The sequence below is a fragment of the Lytechinus pictus genome, chromosome 18, assembly GCF_037042905.1.
Source record: "Lytechinus pictus isolate F3 Inbred chromosome 18, Lp3.0, whole genome shotgun sequence".
Lineage (NCBI taxonomy): Eukaryota > Metazoa > Echinodermata > Echinoidea > Temnopleuroida > Toxopneustidae > Lytechinus > Lytechinus pictus.
Genome location: NC_087262.1, coordinates 21471166 through 21494279, shown reverse-complemented (window position 1 = coordinate 21494279; position 23114 = coordinate 21471166). Strand labels below are relative to the sequence as shown.

Sequence of the window (23114 nt, the reverse complement as noted above, 5' to 3'; positions counted from 1 at the left end):
GTGTTCTTATGGTTCATAAGTGCAGGCTTCAGAAACTCTTGGGAAAGGGAAAATGTCTTTCAGAGGGAAAATGTCAATCAGAGGTGGAAGTAGAAGTAGTAAAAATGATGATGGTGGTAGTGGTAATTAATGGTGATGATGGTGGTGATGATGATGGTGATGGTGATGATGATAATGATGACGATGGGTACTTACTGATAATGATGCTGCTGCTGCTTCTGCTACTGATGATGATGGTGATTATGGTGTGTTGATGATGATAATGAAAATGATTTAGCTGATGACTATGACAGTGATGATGATTATGACGGTGATAACAAAGTGATAAAGACAATACTATAATGATGATCACAATGATATGAAGATGACTTGTTTACCTCTTGTTGCTGAAAGACATCTGTATATTTCCCAAGGCCAAGATTCATGAAGATATCCCCAAGGTCCGGTCTGTATGAGAAGGATGCATTGAGGTCATTTGCTGTCCACAACCCCTTGCTTGACTTTGGCAATGTTGTGCTCTCAATATAGTTACTGCAACTTATGTCGCTGAAAGTAGTTGCTGCAGAAAAAAAAAAAAGAGAAATTCTCAAAAAAGGACTTTGGCGAATTGGATACTTAAAACTAAGGATATAATGTCGATTCTAAATATCAGAAAGTGGGCAGTTCCATAACCACCTTTTTAATGCCCTTATCCAAGTTTTTCAAAATTTTCCTTCACTTTATGAAAAACTCGCGATAATGATTATTTGATAGCATCACAGCTTATCACATGAAGCCCATAGTAGAGAAAAATCATTTCAGAAGGTCCCACACAAAGGGGTTGAATGTATATACTTCATGGAAATGCCAGACAGTTGTTGGCAGATACATGAACAGATTATAGCGTAAGTTAAGCAATCTATGAGAAGTAATGATCATTTTAGTCATGAATACTTTGGTATGTTAGGGTTTTGTTTACATCAGTTACATGTTTGCCATTAGTAGTAATAATAATAGGCATTTATATAGCACCATCTAGAAATAATCTATTCAGAGGCGCAGTGTTTTATTATTGTCTGAATGGGACCACATCAACGTCAGTGCACATTCATCTCATCACATTCTTAACAGGTAAAATATGAGGGGTACGTGCTATAGCATTTAAACCAGAAAATTTATTTTATTTCTTATTTCTCCTAATTCTTACTTTTCTTCTTCTTGACATAGCCAGGTGTGGAATCAAAGTCACCATTAGAAACCTCGCTGGGAGGAGGGTCATCGTTCAACCTACCAGGAGGCCATGAGCTGGTGGTCGATGAGGAAGGATCCTCTCCCTGTTCACCCTGCTCCTGGTTGGGTGTCTGTTACAAAATAAAGACAATTACATTGAATTGTTCAAACTGTTTTTCATACAATATCAATCACCACGATTTGTACCAGTATACACAGGCTTACACCAAATTATGAAATAACAGAGCAATCGTATGAAATCATATTTCAGAACAATAGTTCTTGCAGTACTTCTTTCCTTCAAAGAAATATATCCGTAAATGTGAAGAATACATTTCATTACTGGCTTGGAAATTATGTAATAGCAATTATGATTATATTGCACTATAAACGAAGGCTCACACATGTCAGATCGGGAATTTCCTCAAATGTGTGTTTCCGACTCTCTATTTGTAGCATATTCCAAAAATTATGTTTGTTTTTTTCCGAGTTCATATGGAAAGGTATAACGCTCACAAATTATCAGAACTTGTACAGTTCATGAAATGCAATGGGGGTCAGACATATGAAAAAGATGAATAAACTTTATGGAATTGCAAAGATACGACTCCACGACTAGTACCCCCTTCTCCCATTGTAGTGGCCAAACATTTCACAAAATAAATCCTGCCTTGTAACCATTCACATCACCTGGGTCGAGCGTGGCAAATACAGATAAATGTCTCGCCAGAAGACATGTGGGAATTCTTACCTTATAAGTTTTAGGTAGTGGGTTGGAATCTATTTGGAAGACCTGGGTCTAGTGCAGCAAATGCAAATGAATGACTTGCAAAAGAATCTATTGGGATTCTTACCTCATAGGTTGTCGGTAATGGATTAGAATCCATCTGAAAGAGTGAGAAACCGTTGGTCTTCCGTGCCTCCCTGATGGCCGACTCTGGCATTGACTTGGAGAATCCTAGACCACTCCAAAGATCAGTAGGGACACGAACTTCAGGAGCCATTGGTTTCTTCTTCATTGCTGATAGAACAAAAAATAAATAGAAGGAAAGTGACAGAGTGCATCAAATTTACTCTGTGGTGCAATTGAATTAATTCTTAATTGGATCAGTAGCAGACACAGGGGGACAAGGGCATGTGCCCCTCCTGTGAAAGAAATTATTCTTATGTTTTTTTATTTTTGGGCCCCCCCCCAAAAAAAAAAGGTTGACAGGAAAGTGCAACCTGTAATTGGAGATGACCCTATTTTGTTGTCACCAAATTTTTAATGGGAAAATGCACCACGATATTTTCTTGTCAATTGTTTTTTTTTTTTTTTTTTGAGACTCTGTGGCCCTGACCCTTTCCTTGTAAATTCTGGGTCCACCACTGTGAATAAACAAACTGAATGTTTGCGAATGGGGATCAGCACCTTTGATACTTTCAATAGCCATTTGTTCCTTTAAGCAGACCAATCGTCCTGATTTGGCAGACACATAAGCATTAATTTGTTACAGGTAGGTTTCAACCTTCATCAATATTGAGGAAGACCAATAGATGGCTGAAATGCATGACGGAGGGTGGAAACGATTTGGGATAGGTGAAGATTGGAGTGAACTAAAGGTCAGGTCACATCATTCCAAGCAAGCTGGCAGGTAAGGTTTGAGCATGTCCACAATTTTTCTGAGGGGCAAATCAGGCTTGCGTGAATTCCTGAGGGCAACTGTGTGCGGCCTGCGGGTAGCACAAATAGTCACTTGCAAGTCACACACAAGGCTTGCATAGAATGATTAAACAGGGTATTTAGAGAATGACCCGACACAAACTGATGGACAAAAGGGTGATGGTACCTTTAGTTGCCAAGAACTTCTTCTTGTCATAGTCCTCTCCATATGGAGTAGATTGATCCTTTGAGTCGGCTCCTTCTTGGTTCTCCTGCTCAAGCTTCCTCTCCCTTCTCCTTTCCCTTCTCTCACATCCTGGAGCACGCTTATCGGAGCTATCAGAATCGCATCCTGATTCAGAGGACCTCGTGCCATATCCACTATAAGAGTAAAATTTAATAACAATTAAATAGAAGTTATTCGTAAATTGGATTGAACTGAATGTAATAAATCTACAATCATTCGAAAAAGTTAAAGACTACTTGAGAGTTGGGTGAATATTTCTATGACAACTTGTTTGAAAATGTCTCATTTAATAATCATATAATATGGTTGTGACTGGGAAGTCATCGACCAAAGAAAGTCAATAGAATGAAATAGGCCAATATTGCAGATATATGAATTGTCATCATATCAGGGTACCGTTTTATCTTGTATTTCTGGTGGCCAACTCGGGCTACAAATCAATCTTATGGTGGCCTGAAGTAGAGTAACCCTGAAGTAGAGTAAACCTAAACAAAATCAGGCGGTATCAGATACTTATTGAATAGGCCAATACTTAAAAAAGCAACTTAAATATATCAACTAATAAAGAGACTCTTAATAATACCCTAATATCTACAAAACATAGAAAGAATGTGAGATTGGACACCAATTGCCTGCTGCTGAAATACTCACTTGAGGGTGACACTACCATTGCTGTTTGAGAAGAGAGAGATGGATGATTCGTCTGGAGTAAGTGACCTTCGATGGCCACCCAACATGCCTGATAGGTCATGACTGCTATTGTTTGGTGAAAAACTTGTGTTCTGTATGGTGGTGAGCAAAGACAAAACAGAAAAAATAACTGTCAATGCACTCTATACAGTGGTGCTAAAAAGTTATCATCAGAAAATGAACATATTTATTTACAAGTGTTCAAGTTCTGCCATCTTTTAGATATTTAATCGTGAAGTCAGGTGATAAATATTACATTCAATAAAGTTTGTTTCTCTGGGCTCATTAGACATTGTAGTGTTGTTGTCTACATTCAACACACAGTGCAAAAAGTTTGATTATTTTATGACATTAACCCTAATCAAATAATCATTTCACAAGCTACTGATAAAGGATCCCGTCTTTGATAAGAGACTTGCCTCAGCCCTATATCTCTGGACCCTGTCTTACAAGTTGATCCAATCAACCACAATTATGGAAAGCCAGCAACGTCAACATCTAGACACGCATGTTTGTTCAAAATATTTCCTAGATATGATGTATATTCATACATTCACTGTTGTCTTAAAAAATTCAGTGTGCTCCTCTGTTTCCAAATGACACTGTGAACATTTCCTGTAGGAAAAATTATGACATTGATGGATTTCCATATTGTTGAGGTTGATTGGATCAATCGCAACTCTTTGTAAAACACCACCCTGGACTTTACTAACCTGTAGTTTCATACTGCTACTCGGTGAGCAGTTGTTGTTTTGTGACAGCACTAAGTCTACAAAGCTGGTTGGACTCCTAGGCATGCTCTGACTGCTGCTGCTTCCGCTGTGGTCAAGAGTCCTGTCCGACGACTGACCCAGCTGACCCAGTGGGGGTGTTACCGTAGTGATGAGGTCTATGGAGCCAGAATCTCTCGGAGTCGGTGGCTGGCTGCTACTTTGGTTAAATGGGCACTTTGTATCTGGATGGAGGTTAAGAAAGTAAAAGCCATGGAAGTCTGAGATGCCATTCATATTCTACAATATTATCAGTTTGGCCTGATAAAATATAAAGTCACAAGGTGATATTACATCTTGTACCTAAAAGCTTTCACATTTTCAGGAGAAACAAAAGGCCTAACACCACAGCATGACTACTTGTGATGTTATCCTCCATTCACAGGGCAATAATGATTTCATTGTTGAAAAATTAACAAACGTGGTACCCATTGGAGACGGGATGATTTTGCTATAGCAAATGTTTTCCATTGACTCCAGAACAAATATTTGCAGGCTAAATCTCCATTGGTGTAACAGCCTTGGATATCAAAAGAAAGAAACACAAGTGCCAGAAGTTTTTTTTTATAATACTCCTGATGATTTAAGTACCTATTCGCATCAGAAGTTTGTTACTCTTTAAACACCCTCCAGAGGAAGGAGGACATAACAACCAAATAGGAAATAAGTATTTTCAATAGAAATTTGTCCAGAATCACAATATGCTATCTCTGAAGATTCTAGCCAGTGAAAACTAACAAGCATTACAGGAAATCATTTTCTACATCATCAGAGGGAGTGGAGAATGTGCATACATTCTGTGCAGGAGAGTCATATCCATTTCTGTAATGCATCATGTGTGATCATCATGATCTAGGCACTACGTACAAAAGTCAAAAATTTATACACATAACTTAAAGGAGAAATATATTGATTATGAATATGGCCTTATTATATATCAGTGGAAAGGTAATGATGTGGGGATTATCATTTGGTCATTCAAAAATAACGAAAGTAATACATAAGGTGGAAATCGCCAATTAAAAAGCACTAAAATGCCTCTCCGAAATACGCCTCCCATCGGTCACTGAATACTTCGATCACGAAATGAAAGAAAACCCAGAAGTTTTTCTAGATTTTGGATTTTCAAATTGACGATTTTGAAGATGAAGAGAATGATGATGAAGTTTCTAGCTCTAGTGACGTGGATGGAGGTAAATTAGGGGAATTACGCCTATGATGATGAGTGGCACAAGCAGCTGCATGAATTGGTAGCGAATCGGCATGCAAGTTGAATTGTCCGACTCATCATCATAGGCGTAATTCCCCTAATTTACCACCATCCACGTCACTAGAGCTAGAAACTTCATCTTCTAAATCATCAATTTGAAAATCAAAAATCTAGATAAACTTCTGGGTTTTCTTTCATTTCGTGATCGAAGTATTCAGTGACAGCTAGTGTGGAGAAAACGTACCCTCGAAACAGGTTTTGCATGCAAGTGGAGCTTGACGTGGGAGAGCCAATCACGTCTCTCGTACACTCATACACGTCATAAAAAAAACCAAATTTCGCGGACGTAATTGTGCGTGTTTGAAGCATTCAGAGAGAGAACTTCAAACTATCAATTAAGTGAGTTTCATCGGTCTCCATGAAAAATTATGTACACCATCGTGTTCTTCTTATTTTCCCCTTTAATTTGATATATAATTCTTCATTTTTATGATTTTCAATATATTTCTACTTTAAATAAATGAAATAACCTGGAGTTACAACATCAATATTATACCTGAATTTGGCAATGGTGTCATTTGCATGCTTTTCAGCTGCATCATCAAGTCCTTCATGTGGTTGTTATTATTGCACATACTAGTAAATTGGTTTCTAGCAGTGATATCATTCAGTTCCAGCTGAGCTAGCTGTGATGTCACAGTCATTGGATCCCGCTTGACGAACCCAGGAGGCGGCGGCGGTGTGTGAGGCGTTGTCGTGTATATAGGCGCTTCTGAGAATGGGGGCTGGTCTGCAGATGAAGCAGCAGCAGCGCTACTGGCCATGTTGAGGTTGTTGAAGAAGTCCTGGGGGAGAGGCGGTGGTGGAATGCTGGTGTTGATATTCATCTGGAGAGGAGGTTGCTGCTGGTCACGCGCCGCTTGGTTGAGGGAACCTTGCATCTGTTGCATGGTGGCCTGAAGAGTCTGTTGAGGTAGTAATCCAGGTGTGGGGAACACCGGTGTCTGCTGGCTTGTTGATGGTGGCTGCATCACTGCAGCAGAACTCATGGGTAATGATTGTTGAATACTGGTGGCAGCGGTGGGATTTCCTACTATGCTTGGCTGTACAGAAGCTGCACTTTGATTCACTTGAGGCAAACCAGGCTGCAGAACTGTCTGATTGGCAGAGCCTAAGCCTTGGGGGACTTGCACCCTTGTTGGGCTGGTAGGCAGGGCAGTCTGTAAGGTTGGCATACCTATCGCTGGGTTGGACGGTGCTACGGCTTGAATACCAGTAGCAACAGGCAATGTCGCTTGCATGGGGGTGACATTAGGGATGGTGTGTACAGCAGTCGGAACGGTGACAGCGGTGGGATTTGAAGGTGACATTGATGGGTTGGTGACTATTGGATTGGATGCAGCATTGGCAGTGAAGCTGATGGATCCTCTAGGTGACGTCAGCAAGAGAGGATTCACTGGCTGTTGTACAAGGACGGGAGTCATCGTTGCATTCGTCAAACCTGAAACAAAAGGACACAATCCATGAATAATTTGCACAGGAATAGAGATTCAAGTTCCTAGATGAATTTATGACATATTGACTTCTATCCTATTCTATACAGTCATAGATCGAGGGTACATGAAAAATTCTTAAATCATACTCTGATGGCATCAATGAAGTTGCTACAAAAGATATTCTGTAATGAATTGTATATCCAGTTTGCACACAATTTTAGAAAACTGCGACATCAAGCAAGCTTTCAGCAAACATTTTGTTTGTGAAGAATAATCTTCTAAAAAAAACCTCAAAGAATGTTACTACTAATGTTAGTAAACCTGTCTATCACAACTGCAACAAATTCGCAATGGATCTCTTTACTAGTGGCATGCCAAAATAAAGAGCTGGCTTCAAACCTGATGCAAGACTGGTAGGTATATTCTGCAGCGTCCACTGTGTCTGTGGTGTGGTGGAAGTATTGGTGAGATGTAGTGCATTGCGGTTATTAAGGTTAGCTAATCCATTAAGGGTGGGAAGGACGGTGGTAGTGAGACCCGGTATGGATCCTTGATGGTGCCCAAGGAGACCTGGAGGGGTGTAGGAGGGGTGCAACAAATCAATCACCGCAAACATGTATACATTGGAACCTAGCGGCAGGCACAGATCCAAGAGGGGGGAATAAGTGCCTTCCCTTTTTTGTGGACCTGTTGCTTGTCAAACAAATTCACATGAAAATGTCCTCATGAGTAATGATAAACCTTTTTTCTTCACTTTTTTGTCTTAATTCAAAGTCCCTCTAAATCCTGGACAATCTCCTGCACAAAAGTATACAGAAAACACATGAGTGTGTGTTATCTCATTTGGACCATACTTTATGGAAGTGCCTGGTGCCAAACAATTTATCAAGTGCAGAATACTGAATTCATTCAGTGAAAAGTGTTTAAAAATATAATTTGAAGTGAAATGAGAAGAGAGTATGATAATGATTTCTTTGATAAATGTGCAAAGAATGACTATTGATTACTGAATGGTGAAAATAATGCCTAGAATTTCTATTCAAGTATGGACTACAACTCTTTTATAGTCTGAACTTCAAAGTAAGTTTTGAAAATATGAGAGCACCACCCATTAAGTTTCACTTCAGCCTTGTCAAGAGTAGTTAGATAAGATAAGAAGCTCTATTTTCAATATTTCTCAATGGCCACATGAAATTTTACACTACAAATTCTACACTAGCACACAGACAACAAAGCTATTCTAGTCAGCTGGGACTTAAAAGCCAGTGCAGAACTCAACAAAAATGTGCAAAAAGTAACACCACAACAAACTTCTTAAGCATACCTTACATAATTAACACTTCAAATGCTTGCATAATTGTTTTTTTTATTCTAAAGATGTTGTGCACGATAAGATGAGGGAGAGATATATTTTTGAAAATACATATAGACTTTTAAAATCCAAATGGTAACAATCCTCCAATGCTGCAATATGCAAACCATAATGATAAAAAAAAGGTGTAAAAAAGCAGATTACACCAAACATCCCCATGATAAAATAATGGAAGTGTCCTTACCAACTGTGCCCACATTGTAGCCATGCACAGGCAGGCATGTTCCATTCATGCCGAGGGAAGGATTGGCATTGACGGCACAACTTTCACACTCCTGGCCAAGGAGCATCTGTCTTGCTCTGTACATGTTGGGAGCATTTCTTTCGATGCTTTTCACAATGACAGACTGCAACGAAAATAAAAAATTTAGAAATAAAACAAGTCATTAAATAGGTTTTAAAGACAGAACAAATGTAAGTATTTGTTCGGCTTTTATAATGAATATACAGAATTTCTAATGAGGTTCTATGAGGGTGGGATAGAGGGCCCCCTGCTCACGTTTGAGAGACATAGGGAATACTTGAATGCAGAATGCACTTAGAGCGGGCTTGTCAAGAAAACATTATAAAATAGTGCAAGAGAAGCAGTCTTGCACAATTTCATGGAACCTATAATTTCCTAACTAAAAGTTAGACCCACGTATCGACAAATTAATTATAAGTGAAAAGAAAAAGCAATTTAACAAGCCACAATAGTAATAATTTCAAACAACAATAGTTTTTGTTTTTAATTCAGTGCTCTATAGCTTTGACATAAAGAGTATATAACAAGAGTTGAAAAAGGCTGTAAATCTGATGGATCACTTGCAACTTAAGTATTTTACCACAGACCTACAACTGATTTCAATTATAAGATTGATTTTATGTACTTTGTTACAAGTCATTGAAGGTATTTTAATGAAAGGACTCTGTAAGACTGATCATGAATATTGCATTTTCTTGTTTATGGCATGCGTAATAACATGATATGAAATCAAAATCATTAAAATATAATCTTCAGTACTTGTAATTTATGAAAAACAATATCAGATATTGCAAATATAATAATTCAATTCAAAATCAATGATAATCTTGACTGAGGGCCAAAGACTCTTTTGGAAAACTGTCTTGAAGCAAGATGGATGCTCTACTAAAAAAAATTATCAAGCAGATTCTGTCACATATTTTCATCTATTTTGTCATAAAGCCGAATTCAACTATAAACAGGAACAGTTTCTTGACCTGATATAAAATTTGAATGACAATGGTCACATTGGGCAGGCCTCTGCTGTATCCATTACTAAGAATGTTGTTCAAAGGAGTGTGTTTACACAAGGCAAGAAGTCTATTCAAACAGTCTCAACATTCCATACACTGGTCAGGCATGTTTACACTGGGTGAAAGGAATGCATTATGTCCGAATTCAAGCTAAAACACCATGGGGTGAGTCCACTGATATTTTAATCTTGACAAAACAGTTTTCTTACAGAAAATCCAAGGACAGGATTTTACTCACATTGAGCATGGCTGTCAAAAGGCCTAATGGGGGGGACTGTCTTTTTTATGTAAGATTCGTATGAAAACCTTAAAAAATCTAATGTTTTCATAATTTTCATAATTTCCATATACTTGAAGGGATAAGTGTAGAAAAACTCAAGTATTTGAGCATGAGCAATGCAGCTTTCACAAATAAGAATAATGTAGTAATTTATTATTGTGAAATATAGAGGTTCCAAAGGTTCCAATGTCAATAATATTACTTTGCATTCAATCATGGATTTATTTGAAATATGTATCAATCATTTCTAAGGGATGCATATAAATTCATGAAATAAGACTTTTCCTAATAAATGAAAGATTTAGTTGCCTATTTCACAATCTCCAGGGGGCATTTACTGAAACATGCCAGTGATTTCCATTGACATATTTGCTCTAAGCCAATTGGATGCAAAGATTTCAGTAGCTTTTCACAGTTGTCACTGAAAACTGCTTCATGAAATGCTAACCAATAATTAAATACTTAAAGTCAGGGTTCCCAACCTTTCAAGAAAACAAAATTCCCTGATTTTTCCCTCATGAAGATTAAAAATTCCCCGATTATTATTTAAATCCCTTCCCAGATTCACACGTTTTCTAAGTTGTTGCAGTGAATTACATGTACTTTCAGCATAAAAAAATAATGTAAAACTAATTAGTACCACCATAACCAGTCATTCAATGGATGTTGTTTTGATATGCAACAAAATATAACAGAGCCTGACTGACTACTGCACTTTCAACTTTTGGGCTGATCAAACTTCCGTGATTTTTTCCTCAATTGAGGCATTTTTTCCTTGATTTGAGGTATTTAAAAAAATCAAATACCCTGATATTTCCCTGACTGGAAAAACGTAAAATAATTTTCCCTGGTGGGCTGGGAACCCTGTAATGTGGATAAAAGAGAAAACAGCTATATCTGCCTGAAGCAGCACATTGAGGACAATTCCATAAAATCTTCATCCGACCCCATCTTAATGGGACCTTCCTAAGATGCGCCATCTCTGTTCTTCAAGTTCATATCATAGGTTGTACTGTTCTTTAATTATAATCGCTCGAGCAGTCTACAAAGTGAATTGAAAATGGACGTCGGCTTTACAAATAGGTTGCTTATTTCATAGCATTGCCCAGCAATGAATTTGAATGTTGACTTACCTTGTTTGGTTGTTTTGGTTTTGGTTTGATACTGATGAAGATGTCTAATTGTTCCATTAGTTGAGCCAGTTTGGTGGTATGAACATCCACTTCTTCTCTCATGTCAAACATCAACACCAGAGGAAGACATCCCTGTAGTCATGGCAACAGATGGTATTATTATTTATTTAGGAATGATGAATATGAATACTTAATTTTTTTTAAATAACATTTTCAATTTTCTTAATTCTATCAATTTTGCAAGCACTTTTCTGTTCACTCTATCAGCAATCTGATAACAATTTTTATGCTTTTTAGCAAATAACATGACAATAAATGAATGAATTGAATTTTACATTTGTTATCATCAAAATTCTTTAAGATGAAGAAATAAATGAAGAAAAGCACAATACCACCCCCTATCTTATGCTTCCCTCCTTGCACTCAAACACAATTTCAGGAGCTTACAACAATAGTTTTTATGAGTACCAAACAGCTCTCAGCTAAATGACATTGTCTTGGTGAAATTTTTTGGATTATTTCAAAGATGGTTTTCAAGAGGAACAGACACACTCACCATCAACAGATGCCTCGCCACGATCACCGAGTCGATGCTTCCAGAGACAAACACTGAGCTTTTCTTCTGAGAGCTGTTTGGATCAGGAAAGTGGATACTGGCCCCCGTACACTGCGTAATCTGTTTGATATTTAATCCTCCTCGTCCCATCATGAACTGATGATGCTGTGGGGATATCTCAATCTGCGTGCTTACCGGTAACGTGCCCTGACAAAAGAGATGTAATCATAATTTCCATTAATGATATCTACTTAACATTTTCAATTTCAGGGAAAGTATCTAAGCATAAACAATTTATAGGAGTAAACAGATTAATGAATAGTAATCAAACACTCTTGCATAATGCATAATACTAACATTAAGCCCAAATGTATGTCTTAACATAGTTAAAAATGGGGAGAGATGATAATTCAAAGTAAATATGAAGTGGTGAAAAGAGACATATATATCTTGAGAGAAGTTATAGAATTTTTATACTTTTTAGAGGTGGCTTATTCCAGGAAATAAAGCAGGAGAGTGTAAGAAAATTGACCCAGAAAGAGAGGGTTTAGACAAATTTAAAATGAATCAAAGGTCATGAACATGATAATTGCACTAGGTCAGTTCTTGTGAATGCGTTAGAATACCTTTTCGAAATAAATAATGTGGAACAAAAAATACTTTGTAAAGGCATGTATGCTTAGATATGAGTGTGAGATAGATTGAGCCACTTTTTCCTTACAGTGACAAAACTGGGAATAAAACTGATTATTCGCTCCTGGGAAATTCAGTAAAGTGTGTATTCCAACACACTATATATGGGAACTTTCTGAAATAATCTTTCTCATTCTCGTTTCCTAGTTCATATAATTATAGCAGGTTGACCAGTTGGTGAAGAGAAGTGAAAATTGAGAAAAATTGGGCATTACAGGTTGCACGGGCCTAATCACAACTGGCAGGCAAAAGATATTCATTCGAGCCAACCCATCGCTCAATTTTTAAATTTGATATTGCTGATTGACAAAAATGAATGAATATGACTGACAATCTAACACTGATTCTAGGGAGGGGAGCTACTGAACTTCCTTTTTCCAAATTGGAAAGATATATCACCACTATGGAACTATATTTTTACTGGCGGAAGAATTAGGGCCATTTTACTCTCTCAAGTGATGAATTTGATCCAGTCAGGTGTAGTCTTCACAAATGCTGATTTAGTTTTAAAAGAGCCGGTCGAGGTACCCTTTTCTGGTCAGATATGGAATGTCAGACATTTATCTCATCCACTGGTAGTAAACATTCAACCCTCGAATTTCCTCCTTATTTTTTATGAATACTATTTAAGTGCCACTTTAACACATGAGTCTATGGGAAATGAATTAGGCCTGTGAGCCCTACACATACAGAACAGTTGATTATCTTATGGAAGTGCCACATCACTGATACTATAACTCACCCCTGCTGTTCCAGTCAAATGTTCCATCAACCTGCTTGTCCCTTCCTTCATCCCTCTGGCATTGTTGACTGCACCCCTCACCGTCACCGTAGTGGAATAGCCCCGACCCCTCTGTTTCATGTTGACGGCCACCTTGTAGGTCTGTACTATTTCTTGCACGATGGGGGAGTTCATGGAGGGGGCCACCCCCATGGAAATTGGCAGCTCAAATATCAGCACTAGTGGTAATAATTCCTAAAAAAAGATAATATCTTAAATTGTAATGTAATACATAATCAAGCCACAAATGTCATAGCTAAGGTAACACTTTACTTATTTGAAATTAAAGCATTTACATTTCAGAGTTGGTGATGCTCATGTCTTTCCTAAGATTATCTATAAATGAAAGAAAATAAATCTTAGTTCAAGTTGAAGTCATGCAGTGTTCTTTACATAGCCTAAGAAACAATTTCATATCTTATGAAGATGACAAATATTTAAATGTCAGCAATCTCCCTGCTGCTTTTACAATGGCAAATATATGGATGGAGAAGGCAATAGGTACCATTTTAAAACACTTAGGTACAGGCAAGAAATTATAAGAGGCAGAAGGTGATTTCTCCCAACCAAAAAAAAAAGACTGAATAGCTTTCATAAATTGAGAAAGAGCCCCTGTCACTTGGTTCAATAGAACTTTCATTTAGCACAAAACAGAAAAAAATTACCCAGCTCAGAATATAGTTATTAAGTTCCTGCTTTGGAATGACTCAACCTGCGCTTATAATCTGTGACCTACCAGCTGTGGGGCAGATACTCTATCCAACCGACCATCACATCACTTTGGCTAACACCAACTCTATATTCAATATGATCAATAGGTGATTTGAAGTACAGTGTTGGAAGAGTGTGAATCATGGTGTACAAACACAACACAATTCATGTTATTGATAGCTAACACCTCGTGATGAAGGTTTTAGCATAAACTTAATTTCAGGTTTGGTGGTGTGGCTGGTGAAATCGACACCAGCTCTCAACACCAAACTCCCAAAATTTATGTATTATGTATTTTATTAACAATCTACCTACCCTGATTTTAGCCCGTGCCTGTTCCACGCCAGCAATCTGTCCCGCAATCGAGACCTGGTTACTCTTCTCTTGCTGACTCCCTCTATTAGAGTCCGGGAAATGGATGTGGCACTTGGTGTCGTCCATCACCTTCTTGATTATAGCGCCCCCTTTGCCGATGACGTGAGAGTGCTCCGTGTACGACACATCCATCTTCAGTGTCACACGGTTACTCTGTGAAAAGGATGATTGGGGAGAAAACAGACGGGAAACCAGTTTTTAGATACTTTAAAGACATAATACATGACACAACAAAGATTAAAATATAATGCCAAGTATCTTTTCTCCATAATTTTTTTCTACATTATTATTTGAATTTGAAAATATTCAGGTTAAATTAAAATATATTGGTTAATACTTATAACCGAATATTGATAATTCACAAAAATTAGGAGATTACCATAAATAGAATTATATTTTGTTAAAGTTGAATTAAGAAGGGGGTGAGTTTCCATAAATATAGGTTCTACACACAATATATAGTATATATAAGTTGTTCAAACAGATAGCATGTCACAAAAATCCTCTGCCTTCTCGATATTTTGCTTTGAAAGTCTATGAAATTAGCCACCTGTCAGAGCCCGAGAGACGAGTGTACAGAAAAGTCACTCGGAGTGTGACGTCACCGGGGGGAATTTAGTATAAGAGGTGCCTGAATGTCATACAGAAATGCTATGCAGAGAGAGAAAGATATTTTACAATTTTTTTTCAAAGCAACTCGAATCAAACAAATAGGACTGATATGTACAAATCTTTACTTTCCCTGTATAAAAAACAGTATGAATAACCATCATGAACTCTTCAATCATGATGTAAGATAGCAAACAGTGAGTTATTGGATGATATTTTCACTATTTCTCATTTATTTTATCACGATGTTCAATCAAGTGAGTAGCTGGAAAGTAATTCCGGCGGATAGCTCAGCTCTCGCTCAGCGCGCGCTGAACGCATAATACTAGTATAGTACACACAACACCCAGGCATTGAGTGTACTGTTATGGTCTGGTGGCCGTGCAGCGATCCCCTGGCGTTTTTTCTTCTTTTCTTTTGTCTTTGACTCCACTTTTATATCCTCTGGATCATTTCCACTCATAGCTCATTCCACAGAACAATCTTGAACCAAACGTATTATTCTTTCTCGGCCTTCTGAGTTGTTTTCTATATTTAATTACGCTAGGGGTCACCGTCACACATACAAACGCAATTCGCAAGTGAGTTGAAGACAGAGAGATATATAGTAATTAGTATACATCTCTATGGTTGAAGACAACAAGGAAGGTATGCGGTACGGTAGCTCGACAGCTAGCTGCGCCGGAGCGGGCGGCCGGTCGGCACAAAGCAATTCCGCAACCAACTGTGTTTTTTTGCAAGAGCCGCGTCACACGCGGATAAATATGTCATAATAACACGTCTGCTACGTTATCGACTGGTGAGAAGATCTCGATCAAATTTCATATTATTCACCTTGAAATTATTCCTTTAGGGTCTATGGTATCATTCTGAGGGAATTTACATATTTGGAATAATAGTACGGCCACAAATATTTTAATCATTTCCTCTTTGCAAGTTCTATGGCTCGCAGATACAACTTCAACTGCAGTTATTCCATATGAAGGCGTACGTGCATAGTACACAAAGCGGCACTGCCTATGTTTACTACACCGGGACCGAATACCCCCCGGTGACGTCACACTCAAAGAACACCCGTCTCGGTAGGCATTGCAGGAGCGAACTCGGGGAAAATGGGTAGGGATAAATCGTTCAAATTCACTATTTTGAAAAAAGAAAATGGGGGTTCGAATCACCTCTTAGTGTTTGGGGGGTTGTAAGGTTGCTATTAATGTAAATATCTCAATATTTGGAATCGTCTTCTTAATTCAACTTTAAGATGTCAATTCAAATTCTAACTGACACTGCATCACATCATTCGTTCATAAATCCCTACATAACTTCATGAACAACTGTATGTTCCCCCACCCTTACTGATTACATTGATTTCCTCTTACCTTGGTGTCTAAGACTGACATGATTTTTTCTTTGGCAGCTGCTACGTGAAATAATTTCCCCGCCACCTTTATGTGAGGGTCTGAAAATAAAACACAGAAAGAAATACACTTGGATTAAAGTCGAGTGATAATAAGTTTAAACAGTAAAACCCAAAGGTATGAAATCGAATAATATACAGAAAACCTTAAAATCAACAAGATTGCATCATTAGGCCATTTAATATCTGCTTTGATCAGGTTTTTTTAACATTGAAAATCTAATAATTTGTGTCAAGTTGAGCAGACCATTCAGTATCAGCTTGTGTCAGAACTTTCAAAATTCATGCCTCATTCATACACTCATCCATACTCACTGCAATATAAATATATACAGTATATATCAGGGGCTGGGGCTGGGGCTGGGGGGGGGGATGAAGCCCACCCTTTTTTTCCAAAATCGTGTACAAAAACGTAAAAATTACCATACAATTGTGCTTTTTTCCATGGTCAGCACCCCCCCACTTTGAAAACCGTTCCGAGGCCCCTGTATATATGTATAGTATTTTCTTGAAAATGTCTCTACATATCATTTTATTATTTTCGATTTCAAACACAAAAATGAACATTTGTTATTGTTCTCACCATTAAGTCAGGTGAATGATAAAACAAGTTTGATTCCTTTTTTCATTCATAAAACCATAAAATATTTTCTAAAAAGAAACATGAAGTAATCAGAATAAAAAATCTTTCAAGTTACAATATTATGATAATTGATATTGGAGTTAATATGGAAGTTCAAAACAATGTAAACAGTATAGAAATGTAAACAGTATAATTCCCTATTATCATATTCAAGAATTAATGCATGCCATATTTATTTTCTTATACATTATTAAGCACAGGGAGGTGTCTTGTTACTGTGTGCTATAGGCCTATAAGTAAGGCATGATTATCATCAATATATTAAAAGCATCCAGCAGTAATGATAAAGTTAACACAGATCACGGCCAATTCTTATGACAATTAATCTATTTCCTTCTATCAAGCTTGGCACGTCACCTCTAGTGATCTTGCCTGCCTGATTTTAAACATTCAATTCATCTCAACACACAATAGACCTCCGTCACCAGCACACAATGCATTTTCTGTGACATCTTCAGTAAATCTGCCATCAAGGACATTCACAGATACTCAATAATTACACCCAACCTGGCTCCTAGGATCATGTCTTGTACAATCAAGTATTGTCCAGCGGTGGACTAATAAAGTGAGTTGAAGAGAGTTGATCAAACACGTTGGTTTGCCTCGACTTATCGAAGTGGGTTGTTTCTCCTGTTGAATTGAGTGTTGGGACTATGCGCCTGACCCTGAGGGGGGGGGGTGTGTTTGAACATGATGTGAATGCTTTGTTTTCCGCAAGGCCTACAAAAGCAAACTATCCCCATGACCATAACCCCCCCCCCTTTTCGAACATCCCCCTTAGCTGTAAGGACTTCATATAATGTCATAACATTGGTAAAGACTTAGAGTGGTTTGACCATAAGGGGGGGGGGGGTAGGTTTACCCAGATTTTGATTAAATAGGGGGGTATGCAACTGACATCCCCTGACCTTACACCCATTTTTAGGGGTTATTGATTTATTAGAAAGTACCCGTTGTTACCCAAGGAATTAACAGAGAAAAGGGTAATTAAAATTGATGAAAATATCTACTCAAATTCAAAGTCATACTCCAATACCTTTCCTGAAACAATAACCCAATTGATTTGAGCTCAAGAAGTTGAAAAGTGGAGTGGCATATCCCCAAGCCCCCCACCCCTCCGGCAGCCCATCCCATTTCTTTTTTAAATTTATTTTTAGATTTTTATAAAGAATTCCCCCCAAATCAAGTCAAAGATGCCTAAGTTAATAGATGTAAGTGGTTTATTATTTATATGAATGAAATATAGAGAAAAAAAAACATACAAAGGTTTAATGTGTATTCATCCTTAAATTTACGGTATAAAAAAAATCTCTTTTTATTTGAAGGGTAGCTCTTGTCACAACATTTAAAAAAGTTACTGCTTTTTAAAGCAATCAACTCTTGAGATTGGTCTGAAAACTAAATCAACACTTGTATCATTATTGTACACAAGGAAATAGTTTCCAATCTGTATTTCTAATATCTTCTTCTCCCTCTCATTTAATCTTGGAATTAGCTTACTTGGTCAGAATGAACAAGATTGGATAAGCTTCTTAGATCTTCAACATCTCTATATAAGGGAAGGATTAACAATTCCATAAAGGTCTGTCCTACAAGCGTGTGCCTTTCATCTAATAATCTGCTTGTTTTTTATGTGTTTGCAGATAATTTAGTTACCCTTATGGAATGTCAGGTATTTCCTTTGTTGCTAATGGTCTACATATAAATATGAATTGAGGTAAATTACATTGTTCATATAATTTGTTGAATAAAAAAATAAGAACTATTTCTTATGTTTGTTTATATTCCACATACTGAGACTGTTCTTGTCTGATCAATGAAAACATCATGAAATAATAAATGAAAGTTTTGCCTGTATAACAAAGGTGATATTCTGCATTTTGTTACCCTCTCATGCTGTGATCTACAGAGTCACAACAAGGCATACGTGCAGTGGCGTACCTAGGATTTTCCACAGGGGGGGCAAAATCGGCCGCCAAAAAATTTGACAAGCCCCCAAAAAAAATGAAAAAATGAAGGTTTTCGTACCAGAAAAAAATTGACAAGCAAAAAAAAAAAAAAAAAAAAAAAAAAAAAAAAAAAAAAGGTCTTCAATGAAAAAATGAAGGTTTTCGTACCAGAAAAAAAAGCTCATCCAGGGGGGGGGGGGGGCAATAAAGGTCTTCAAGCTCGTCAGGGGGGGCAAAAAAGGTCTTTTAAGCTCATCAGGGGGGGGGCAGGTATATGTCTTTTGTATGGGTTGTGGCTCGTCAGGGGGGGGGGGGGCAGAGTGCCCCCCCTGCCCCCCCCCCCCCCCCGTAGGTACGCTAGTGCATACGTGCAAATTAACGATTGGTGTACCATCTTATCCATATTAAAACATACAATAATGAGCACTAAAAAGTGGGAATTGCCCATAATAAAGCAAACAGAGGCCTGAATCGAGTAAAATCAAACTTTAGTTAAGCTTGACTTTTGCCATTTCAGGTTCGGATCAAGTTTTGTTTGGAAATACACTAATAAAGCAAAGGATGACTTAAGGGCCCCATTGCATAAAGTTACTATTATGGTAACTTTGCCATCCAATGGTAATGGTATTTTGATCGGCTGATGAGCACTGTTTCCATGGTAGTTACCATTGGATGGAAGTTATCATTAATAGTAACTTTTATGCAACCGGCCCTGATTTCATTGGATGAGACAAACTATATTGCTTTTTTAACGTTGAAATTAACGCATAAAGCTACTGCAATTCTCTCCAGTTGTGATTACCAAGAATTACTATAATAATAATTATAAAGAAAAACCATGTTTTTTATCACTGAATATCACCAAATACAAATGACTAAATACCAAAAGATAACTTTTTAAAGGAAAAACAAATCTTCCACAAATCCACATCTTCTTTCCTATCTATTTCATTCCATGATCATAATGACCAGGAAATATCAAGAAATGGACTGAAAAAGAGTTTTCTTTGCACCTGTTTTTCCGGTTCCCCTTTTTTAAAATATGGGCTCAACCCTGCAAATAAGGTGTTGAAGTAATCAGCCTTACATTTTAAGTCAAGTCCTTTAAGATAATATGAATTGAATCTTCAGACATATTAACAAACTAATGAAGTCTCTTCCTTGTATGCTCTTTGTCTATGGAATGTCTTGCTGTCAGTTTTTCCTCTTCCTAAGATTATTTCTTTCAAGTCTACACCCTTAACAAGCAGTGGCAAGGAAATAAAAATCATGGTTATTTCCCACTTTTTTTAAAGACAATAAAATGATAGTTTCATCACACACAATATTGGGGATACTTTGGATCCCGGTTCCCATAAATTGTTTCAAATTTATTGTAATTCTTTTTTATCTTAAAATGAACATAAAATAGTATTGTAAATTAAAAGATCAAGCACCAAATAACATAATGCAACAACAACTAAGTTTTTTCCCCCATTCTACATCATATAGTCAGAGTTATGTCAATTTGAATTTTAAATGAATTAACTTGGAACTTGAAAGATTAGAGGTGGGTTTTATACTACCCTAGATATAAAAAAGCTTTGAATTAAAATCAACTAATGCAGGGCCTAGCGATCTTCTACCTTTTAAGTTCATGAACATGTTTTCATCTAAAGAAGATAGGGGAACCTTGTTATACTTAACCTGTTGAAAATAGACTCTATAACTCCCATCTTGGCTCTGTACAAGGACCACCCACTTTCAGTATGCAAAAGATTAAACAAACATTTGAAAAATACAGAAGAAAGTTTGCAGAATAGGTTTAAGACTTCCACAACAAATGAAAATAAATTGAAATCAGCTGATATAACCATGTGGAATAAAGTCTCCTCATTCTATCATAAAACCCATGTTTTTGCCGTTTTGCATGACAAAGAACCAATGTCGCTCTAATCCTAGATATGGGAATGACTCGAGATATTATCAGGATTCATTCGGCCAAGAAACCACAAGAGTGCCTTATCAAACCAAAATTACAGATCTTGCACAAAAAGCACAAGCAGACACAGAGGTCCAAGCAGACATTACGACTGAATGAAAATGGATACAGTAAAAGAACTAAGGCCCTATTCAACATTCGGCGGCGACTTGGGCATCATTTTTTTCTTCCATTTATGGAAAGCCACATAACTGGTGGTGACAATGTTGTTTTTCCATATATTGAACATTACCACCAGTCCACCACTTGGGACACTCTGGTACATGGGATAATTTAAAAAGTATTTGTGAGACTTCTTTTCTATTTGAAAGCTAATAATTTTCTTACAACATTCGGAAGGGAAAAGAAAAGGAAAGGCTAAATGCGGGCAGGTAAAATAGGGAAGGTGAAATTGGACTGTCAGAGAAAAAAAAAGAGATCTCTTGCTCTATGTACTGAAGATTCAATTTCAGGGTATCAGAACATGGACCTACTAGCAGGTCCATGATCAGAACAAGGAAAGTAACCAAAGCAAAGGGTATCCTCTGGGTTCTTTATAGAAAGATATTTTTGATGATGATCTGAGATCTTTTATTTCTTTTCCATTGCTAATAAGCAGCATGTTTAATTTATTCATTTCAAAAATATTTTTACAATTTAGAAATATCTTATTTGAACTACATAGCCTAATTCATTTTCCATCAGTTCAGAATCATTTTAATATAACAATGGCCTATGACCTGGGCCAGGGCCATAGCTGAAAATGCTGCGTTATATATTTTGATGTCTTTCCTTTCTTTCCAGCAATGCTTATAATCACACAAGTTCATATTCATTATCAATTGAAAACTGTATCCAGCATACTCCTTAATCTTCTATTTATTGCTACACTATATCTTATAGCAATTCAATGATGTATATTCAACTTGTGGTTTAGTAGTATAAATTCTGTTCAAATATTCCACGAAAAGCACACAGCTTATGTGGACCACTAGTAATAATAGGAAACATTATTTTTCATGAAACCTGCGATATTTTGGACAGAAAAAGAAATACAGCTGCTGTAAATATAGCAATCAATATCAGTTACAATATCACACTTACCATAACAAAAGGAGTTCATCAAAACTTGAGGTAGTGATTAAGTTCCAAAAGTAAACTTTCCCAGTTAGTCAACACCAGATAATAATCCACAGTGATCTCCTTTTATACTTGTTTAACAGTCCATGGTTTATCCAACTCTTCTAAAACCTAATGTAGATATCCTATGCATGCATTTAGATCCTATACCACCATAAACAAATATTATCTATCTGTTGGTGCCATCACTGCGATCATCACTGAAGACACACTATTTGGGAGGCAATTCGCAAGGCTAGGGTGGGCCGTCCCCTCCAACCTAGTTTCCTGGCTCAGGACTCAAGCTGTGAAGTGACCACAAAACATTTTTTCCCTCGTCTTGCTATATCTCTGAAGGAAAACACGATTCGCTGTCAGAATGTGAAGCCAACAAGTGCCTCTGACGAACCCACCTCCACCTCCGCACAGTTCAGAGAAATACAACCTCCTTCCAACAAAATGATAATCAATAATCCGTGCAGGGCTAACGAAGAAGAGCTGCTTCATGCAGAGGTTGGTCCTCTCTGAAAGTTCTCATTCTAGTCTTATAATGAACAAACTATGAAAGGGAGTCAGACAGTTGAACTACTCTCAATGCTATTCCAGTATCTTCCTGCTAGCTGAGAGGAAACGCAAACATCACAGGCTCAATGCCTTGTATGCATGTGAACTGACAAGATCGACTTTGCAATCACTGCCTCCGCAACCTCTCTCCCCTTCTCTCTCTCTCTTTCTCTTTTGATTTACCAAGCTTTCTTCTTTACGCTTCTTGTCCTTTCATACCAAATGCTAAGCTTCTGGTTTAAGTCTCTGCCAACAAAAACCCACACAATACCCCTCTGTCGTGCCACTATACGCTGGTGCTCCACCACGAAAAGCGATTGGATGCATCAATGATCAAGAAGAGAGCCCCTTCTTTTCCTCCCTCTCCCTTCCTCTTTCACTTTCTCTCTTTCTCTCACTCCTCTTCTTGGTAAGGGCTTGTATTTGCAAAGAAG

General features: G+C 37.5%; 1 protein-coding gene across 1 annotated transcript in view; it reads right to left on the bottom strand.

The window, feature by feature from the left end:
• LOC129281838 (protein bicaudal C homolog 1-B-like) overlaps positions 1-22840 on the bottom strand; it is a 29117-nt gene extending 6277 nt beyond the window's left edge. The window contains exons 1-15 of the mRNA XM_064112967.1: positions 22102-22840; positions 16408-16487; positions 14363-14575; positions 13298-13531; positions 11863-12069; positions 11307-11438; positions 8821-8983; positions 7664-7834; positions 6325-7269; positions 4502-4743; positions 3750-3880; positions 3039-3232; positions 2064-2230; positions 1187-1340; positions 378-559 (exon numbers count right to left, since the gene is read on the bottom strand). Coding sequence (XP_063969037.1) covers positions 378-559; positions 1187-1340; positions 2064-2230; positions 3039-3232; positions 3750-3880; positions 4502-4743; positions 6325-7269; positions 7664-7834; positions 8821-8983; positions 11307-11438; positions 11863-12069; positions 13298-13531; positions 14363-14575; positions 16408-16487; positions 22102-22120 — 3234 coding nt within the window. The 5' untranslated portion in view covers positions 22121-22840. The remainder of the gene's footprint in view (positions 1-377; positions 560-1186; positions 1341-2063; positions 2231-3038; positions 3233-3749; positions 3881-4501; positions 4744-6324; positions 7270-7663; positions 7835-8820; positions 8984-11306; positions 11439-11862; positions 12070-13297; positions 13532-14362; positions 14576-16407; positions 16488-22101) is intronic.
• Positions 22841-23114: the final 274 nt, after the last annotated feature.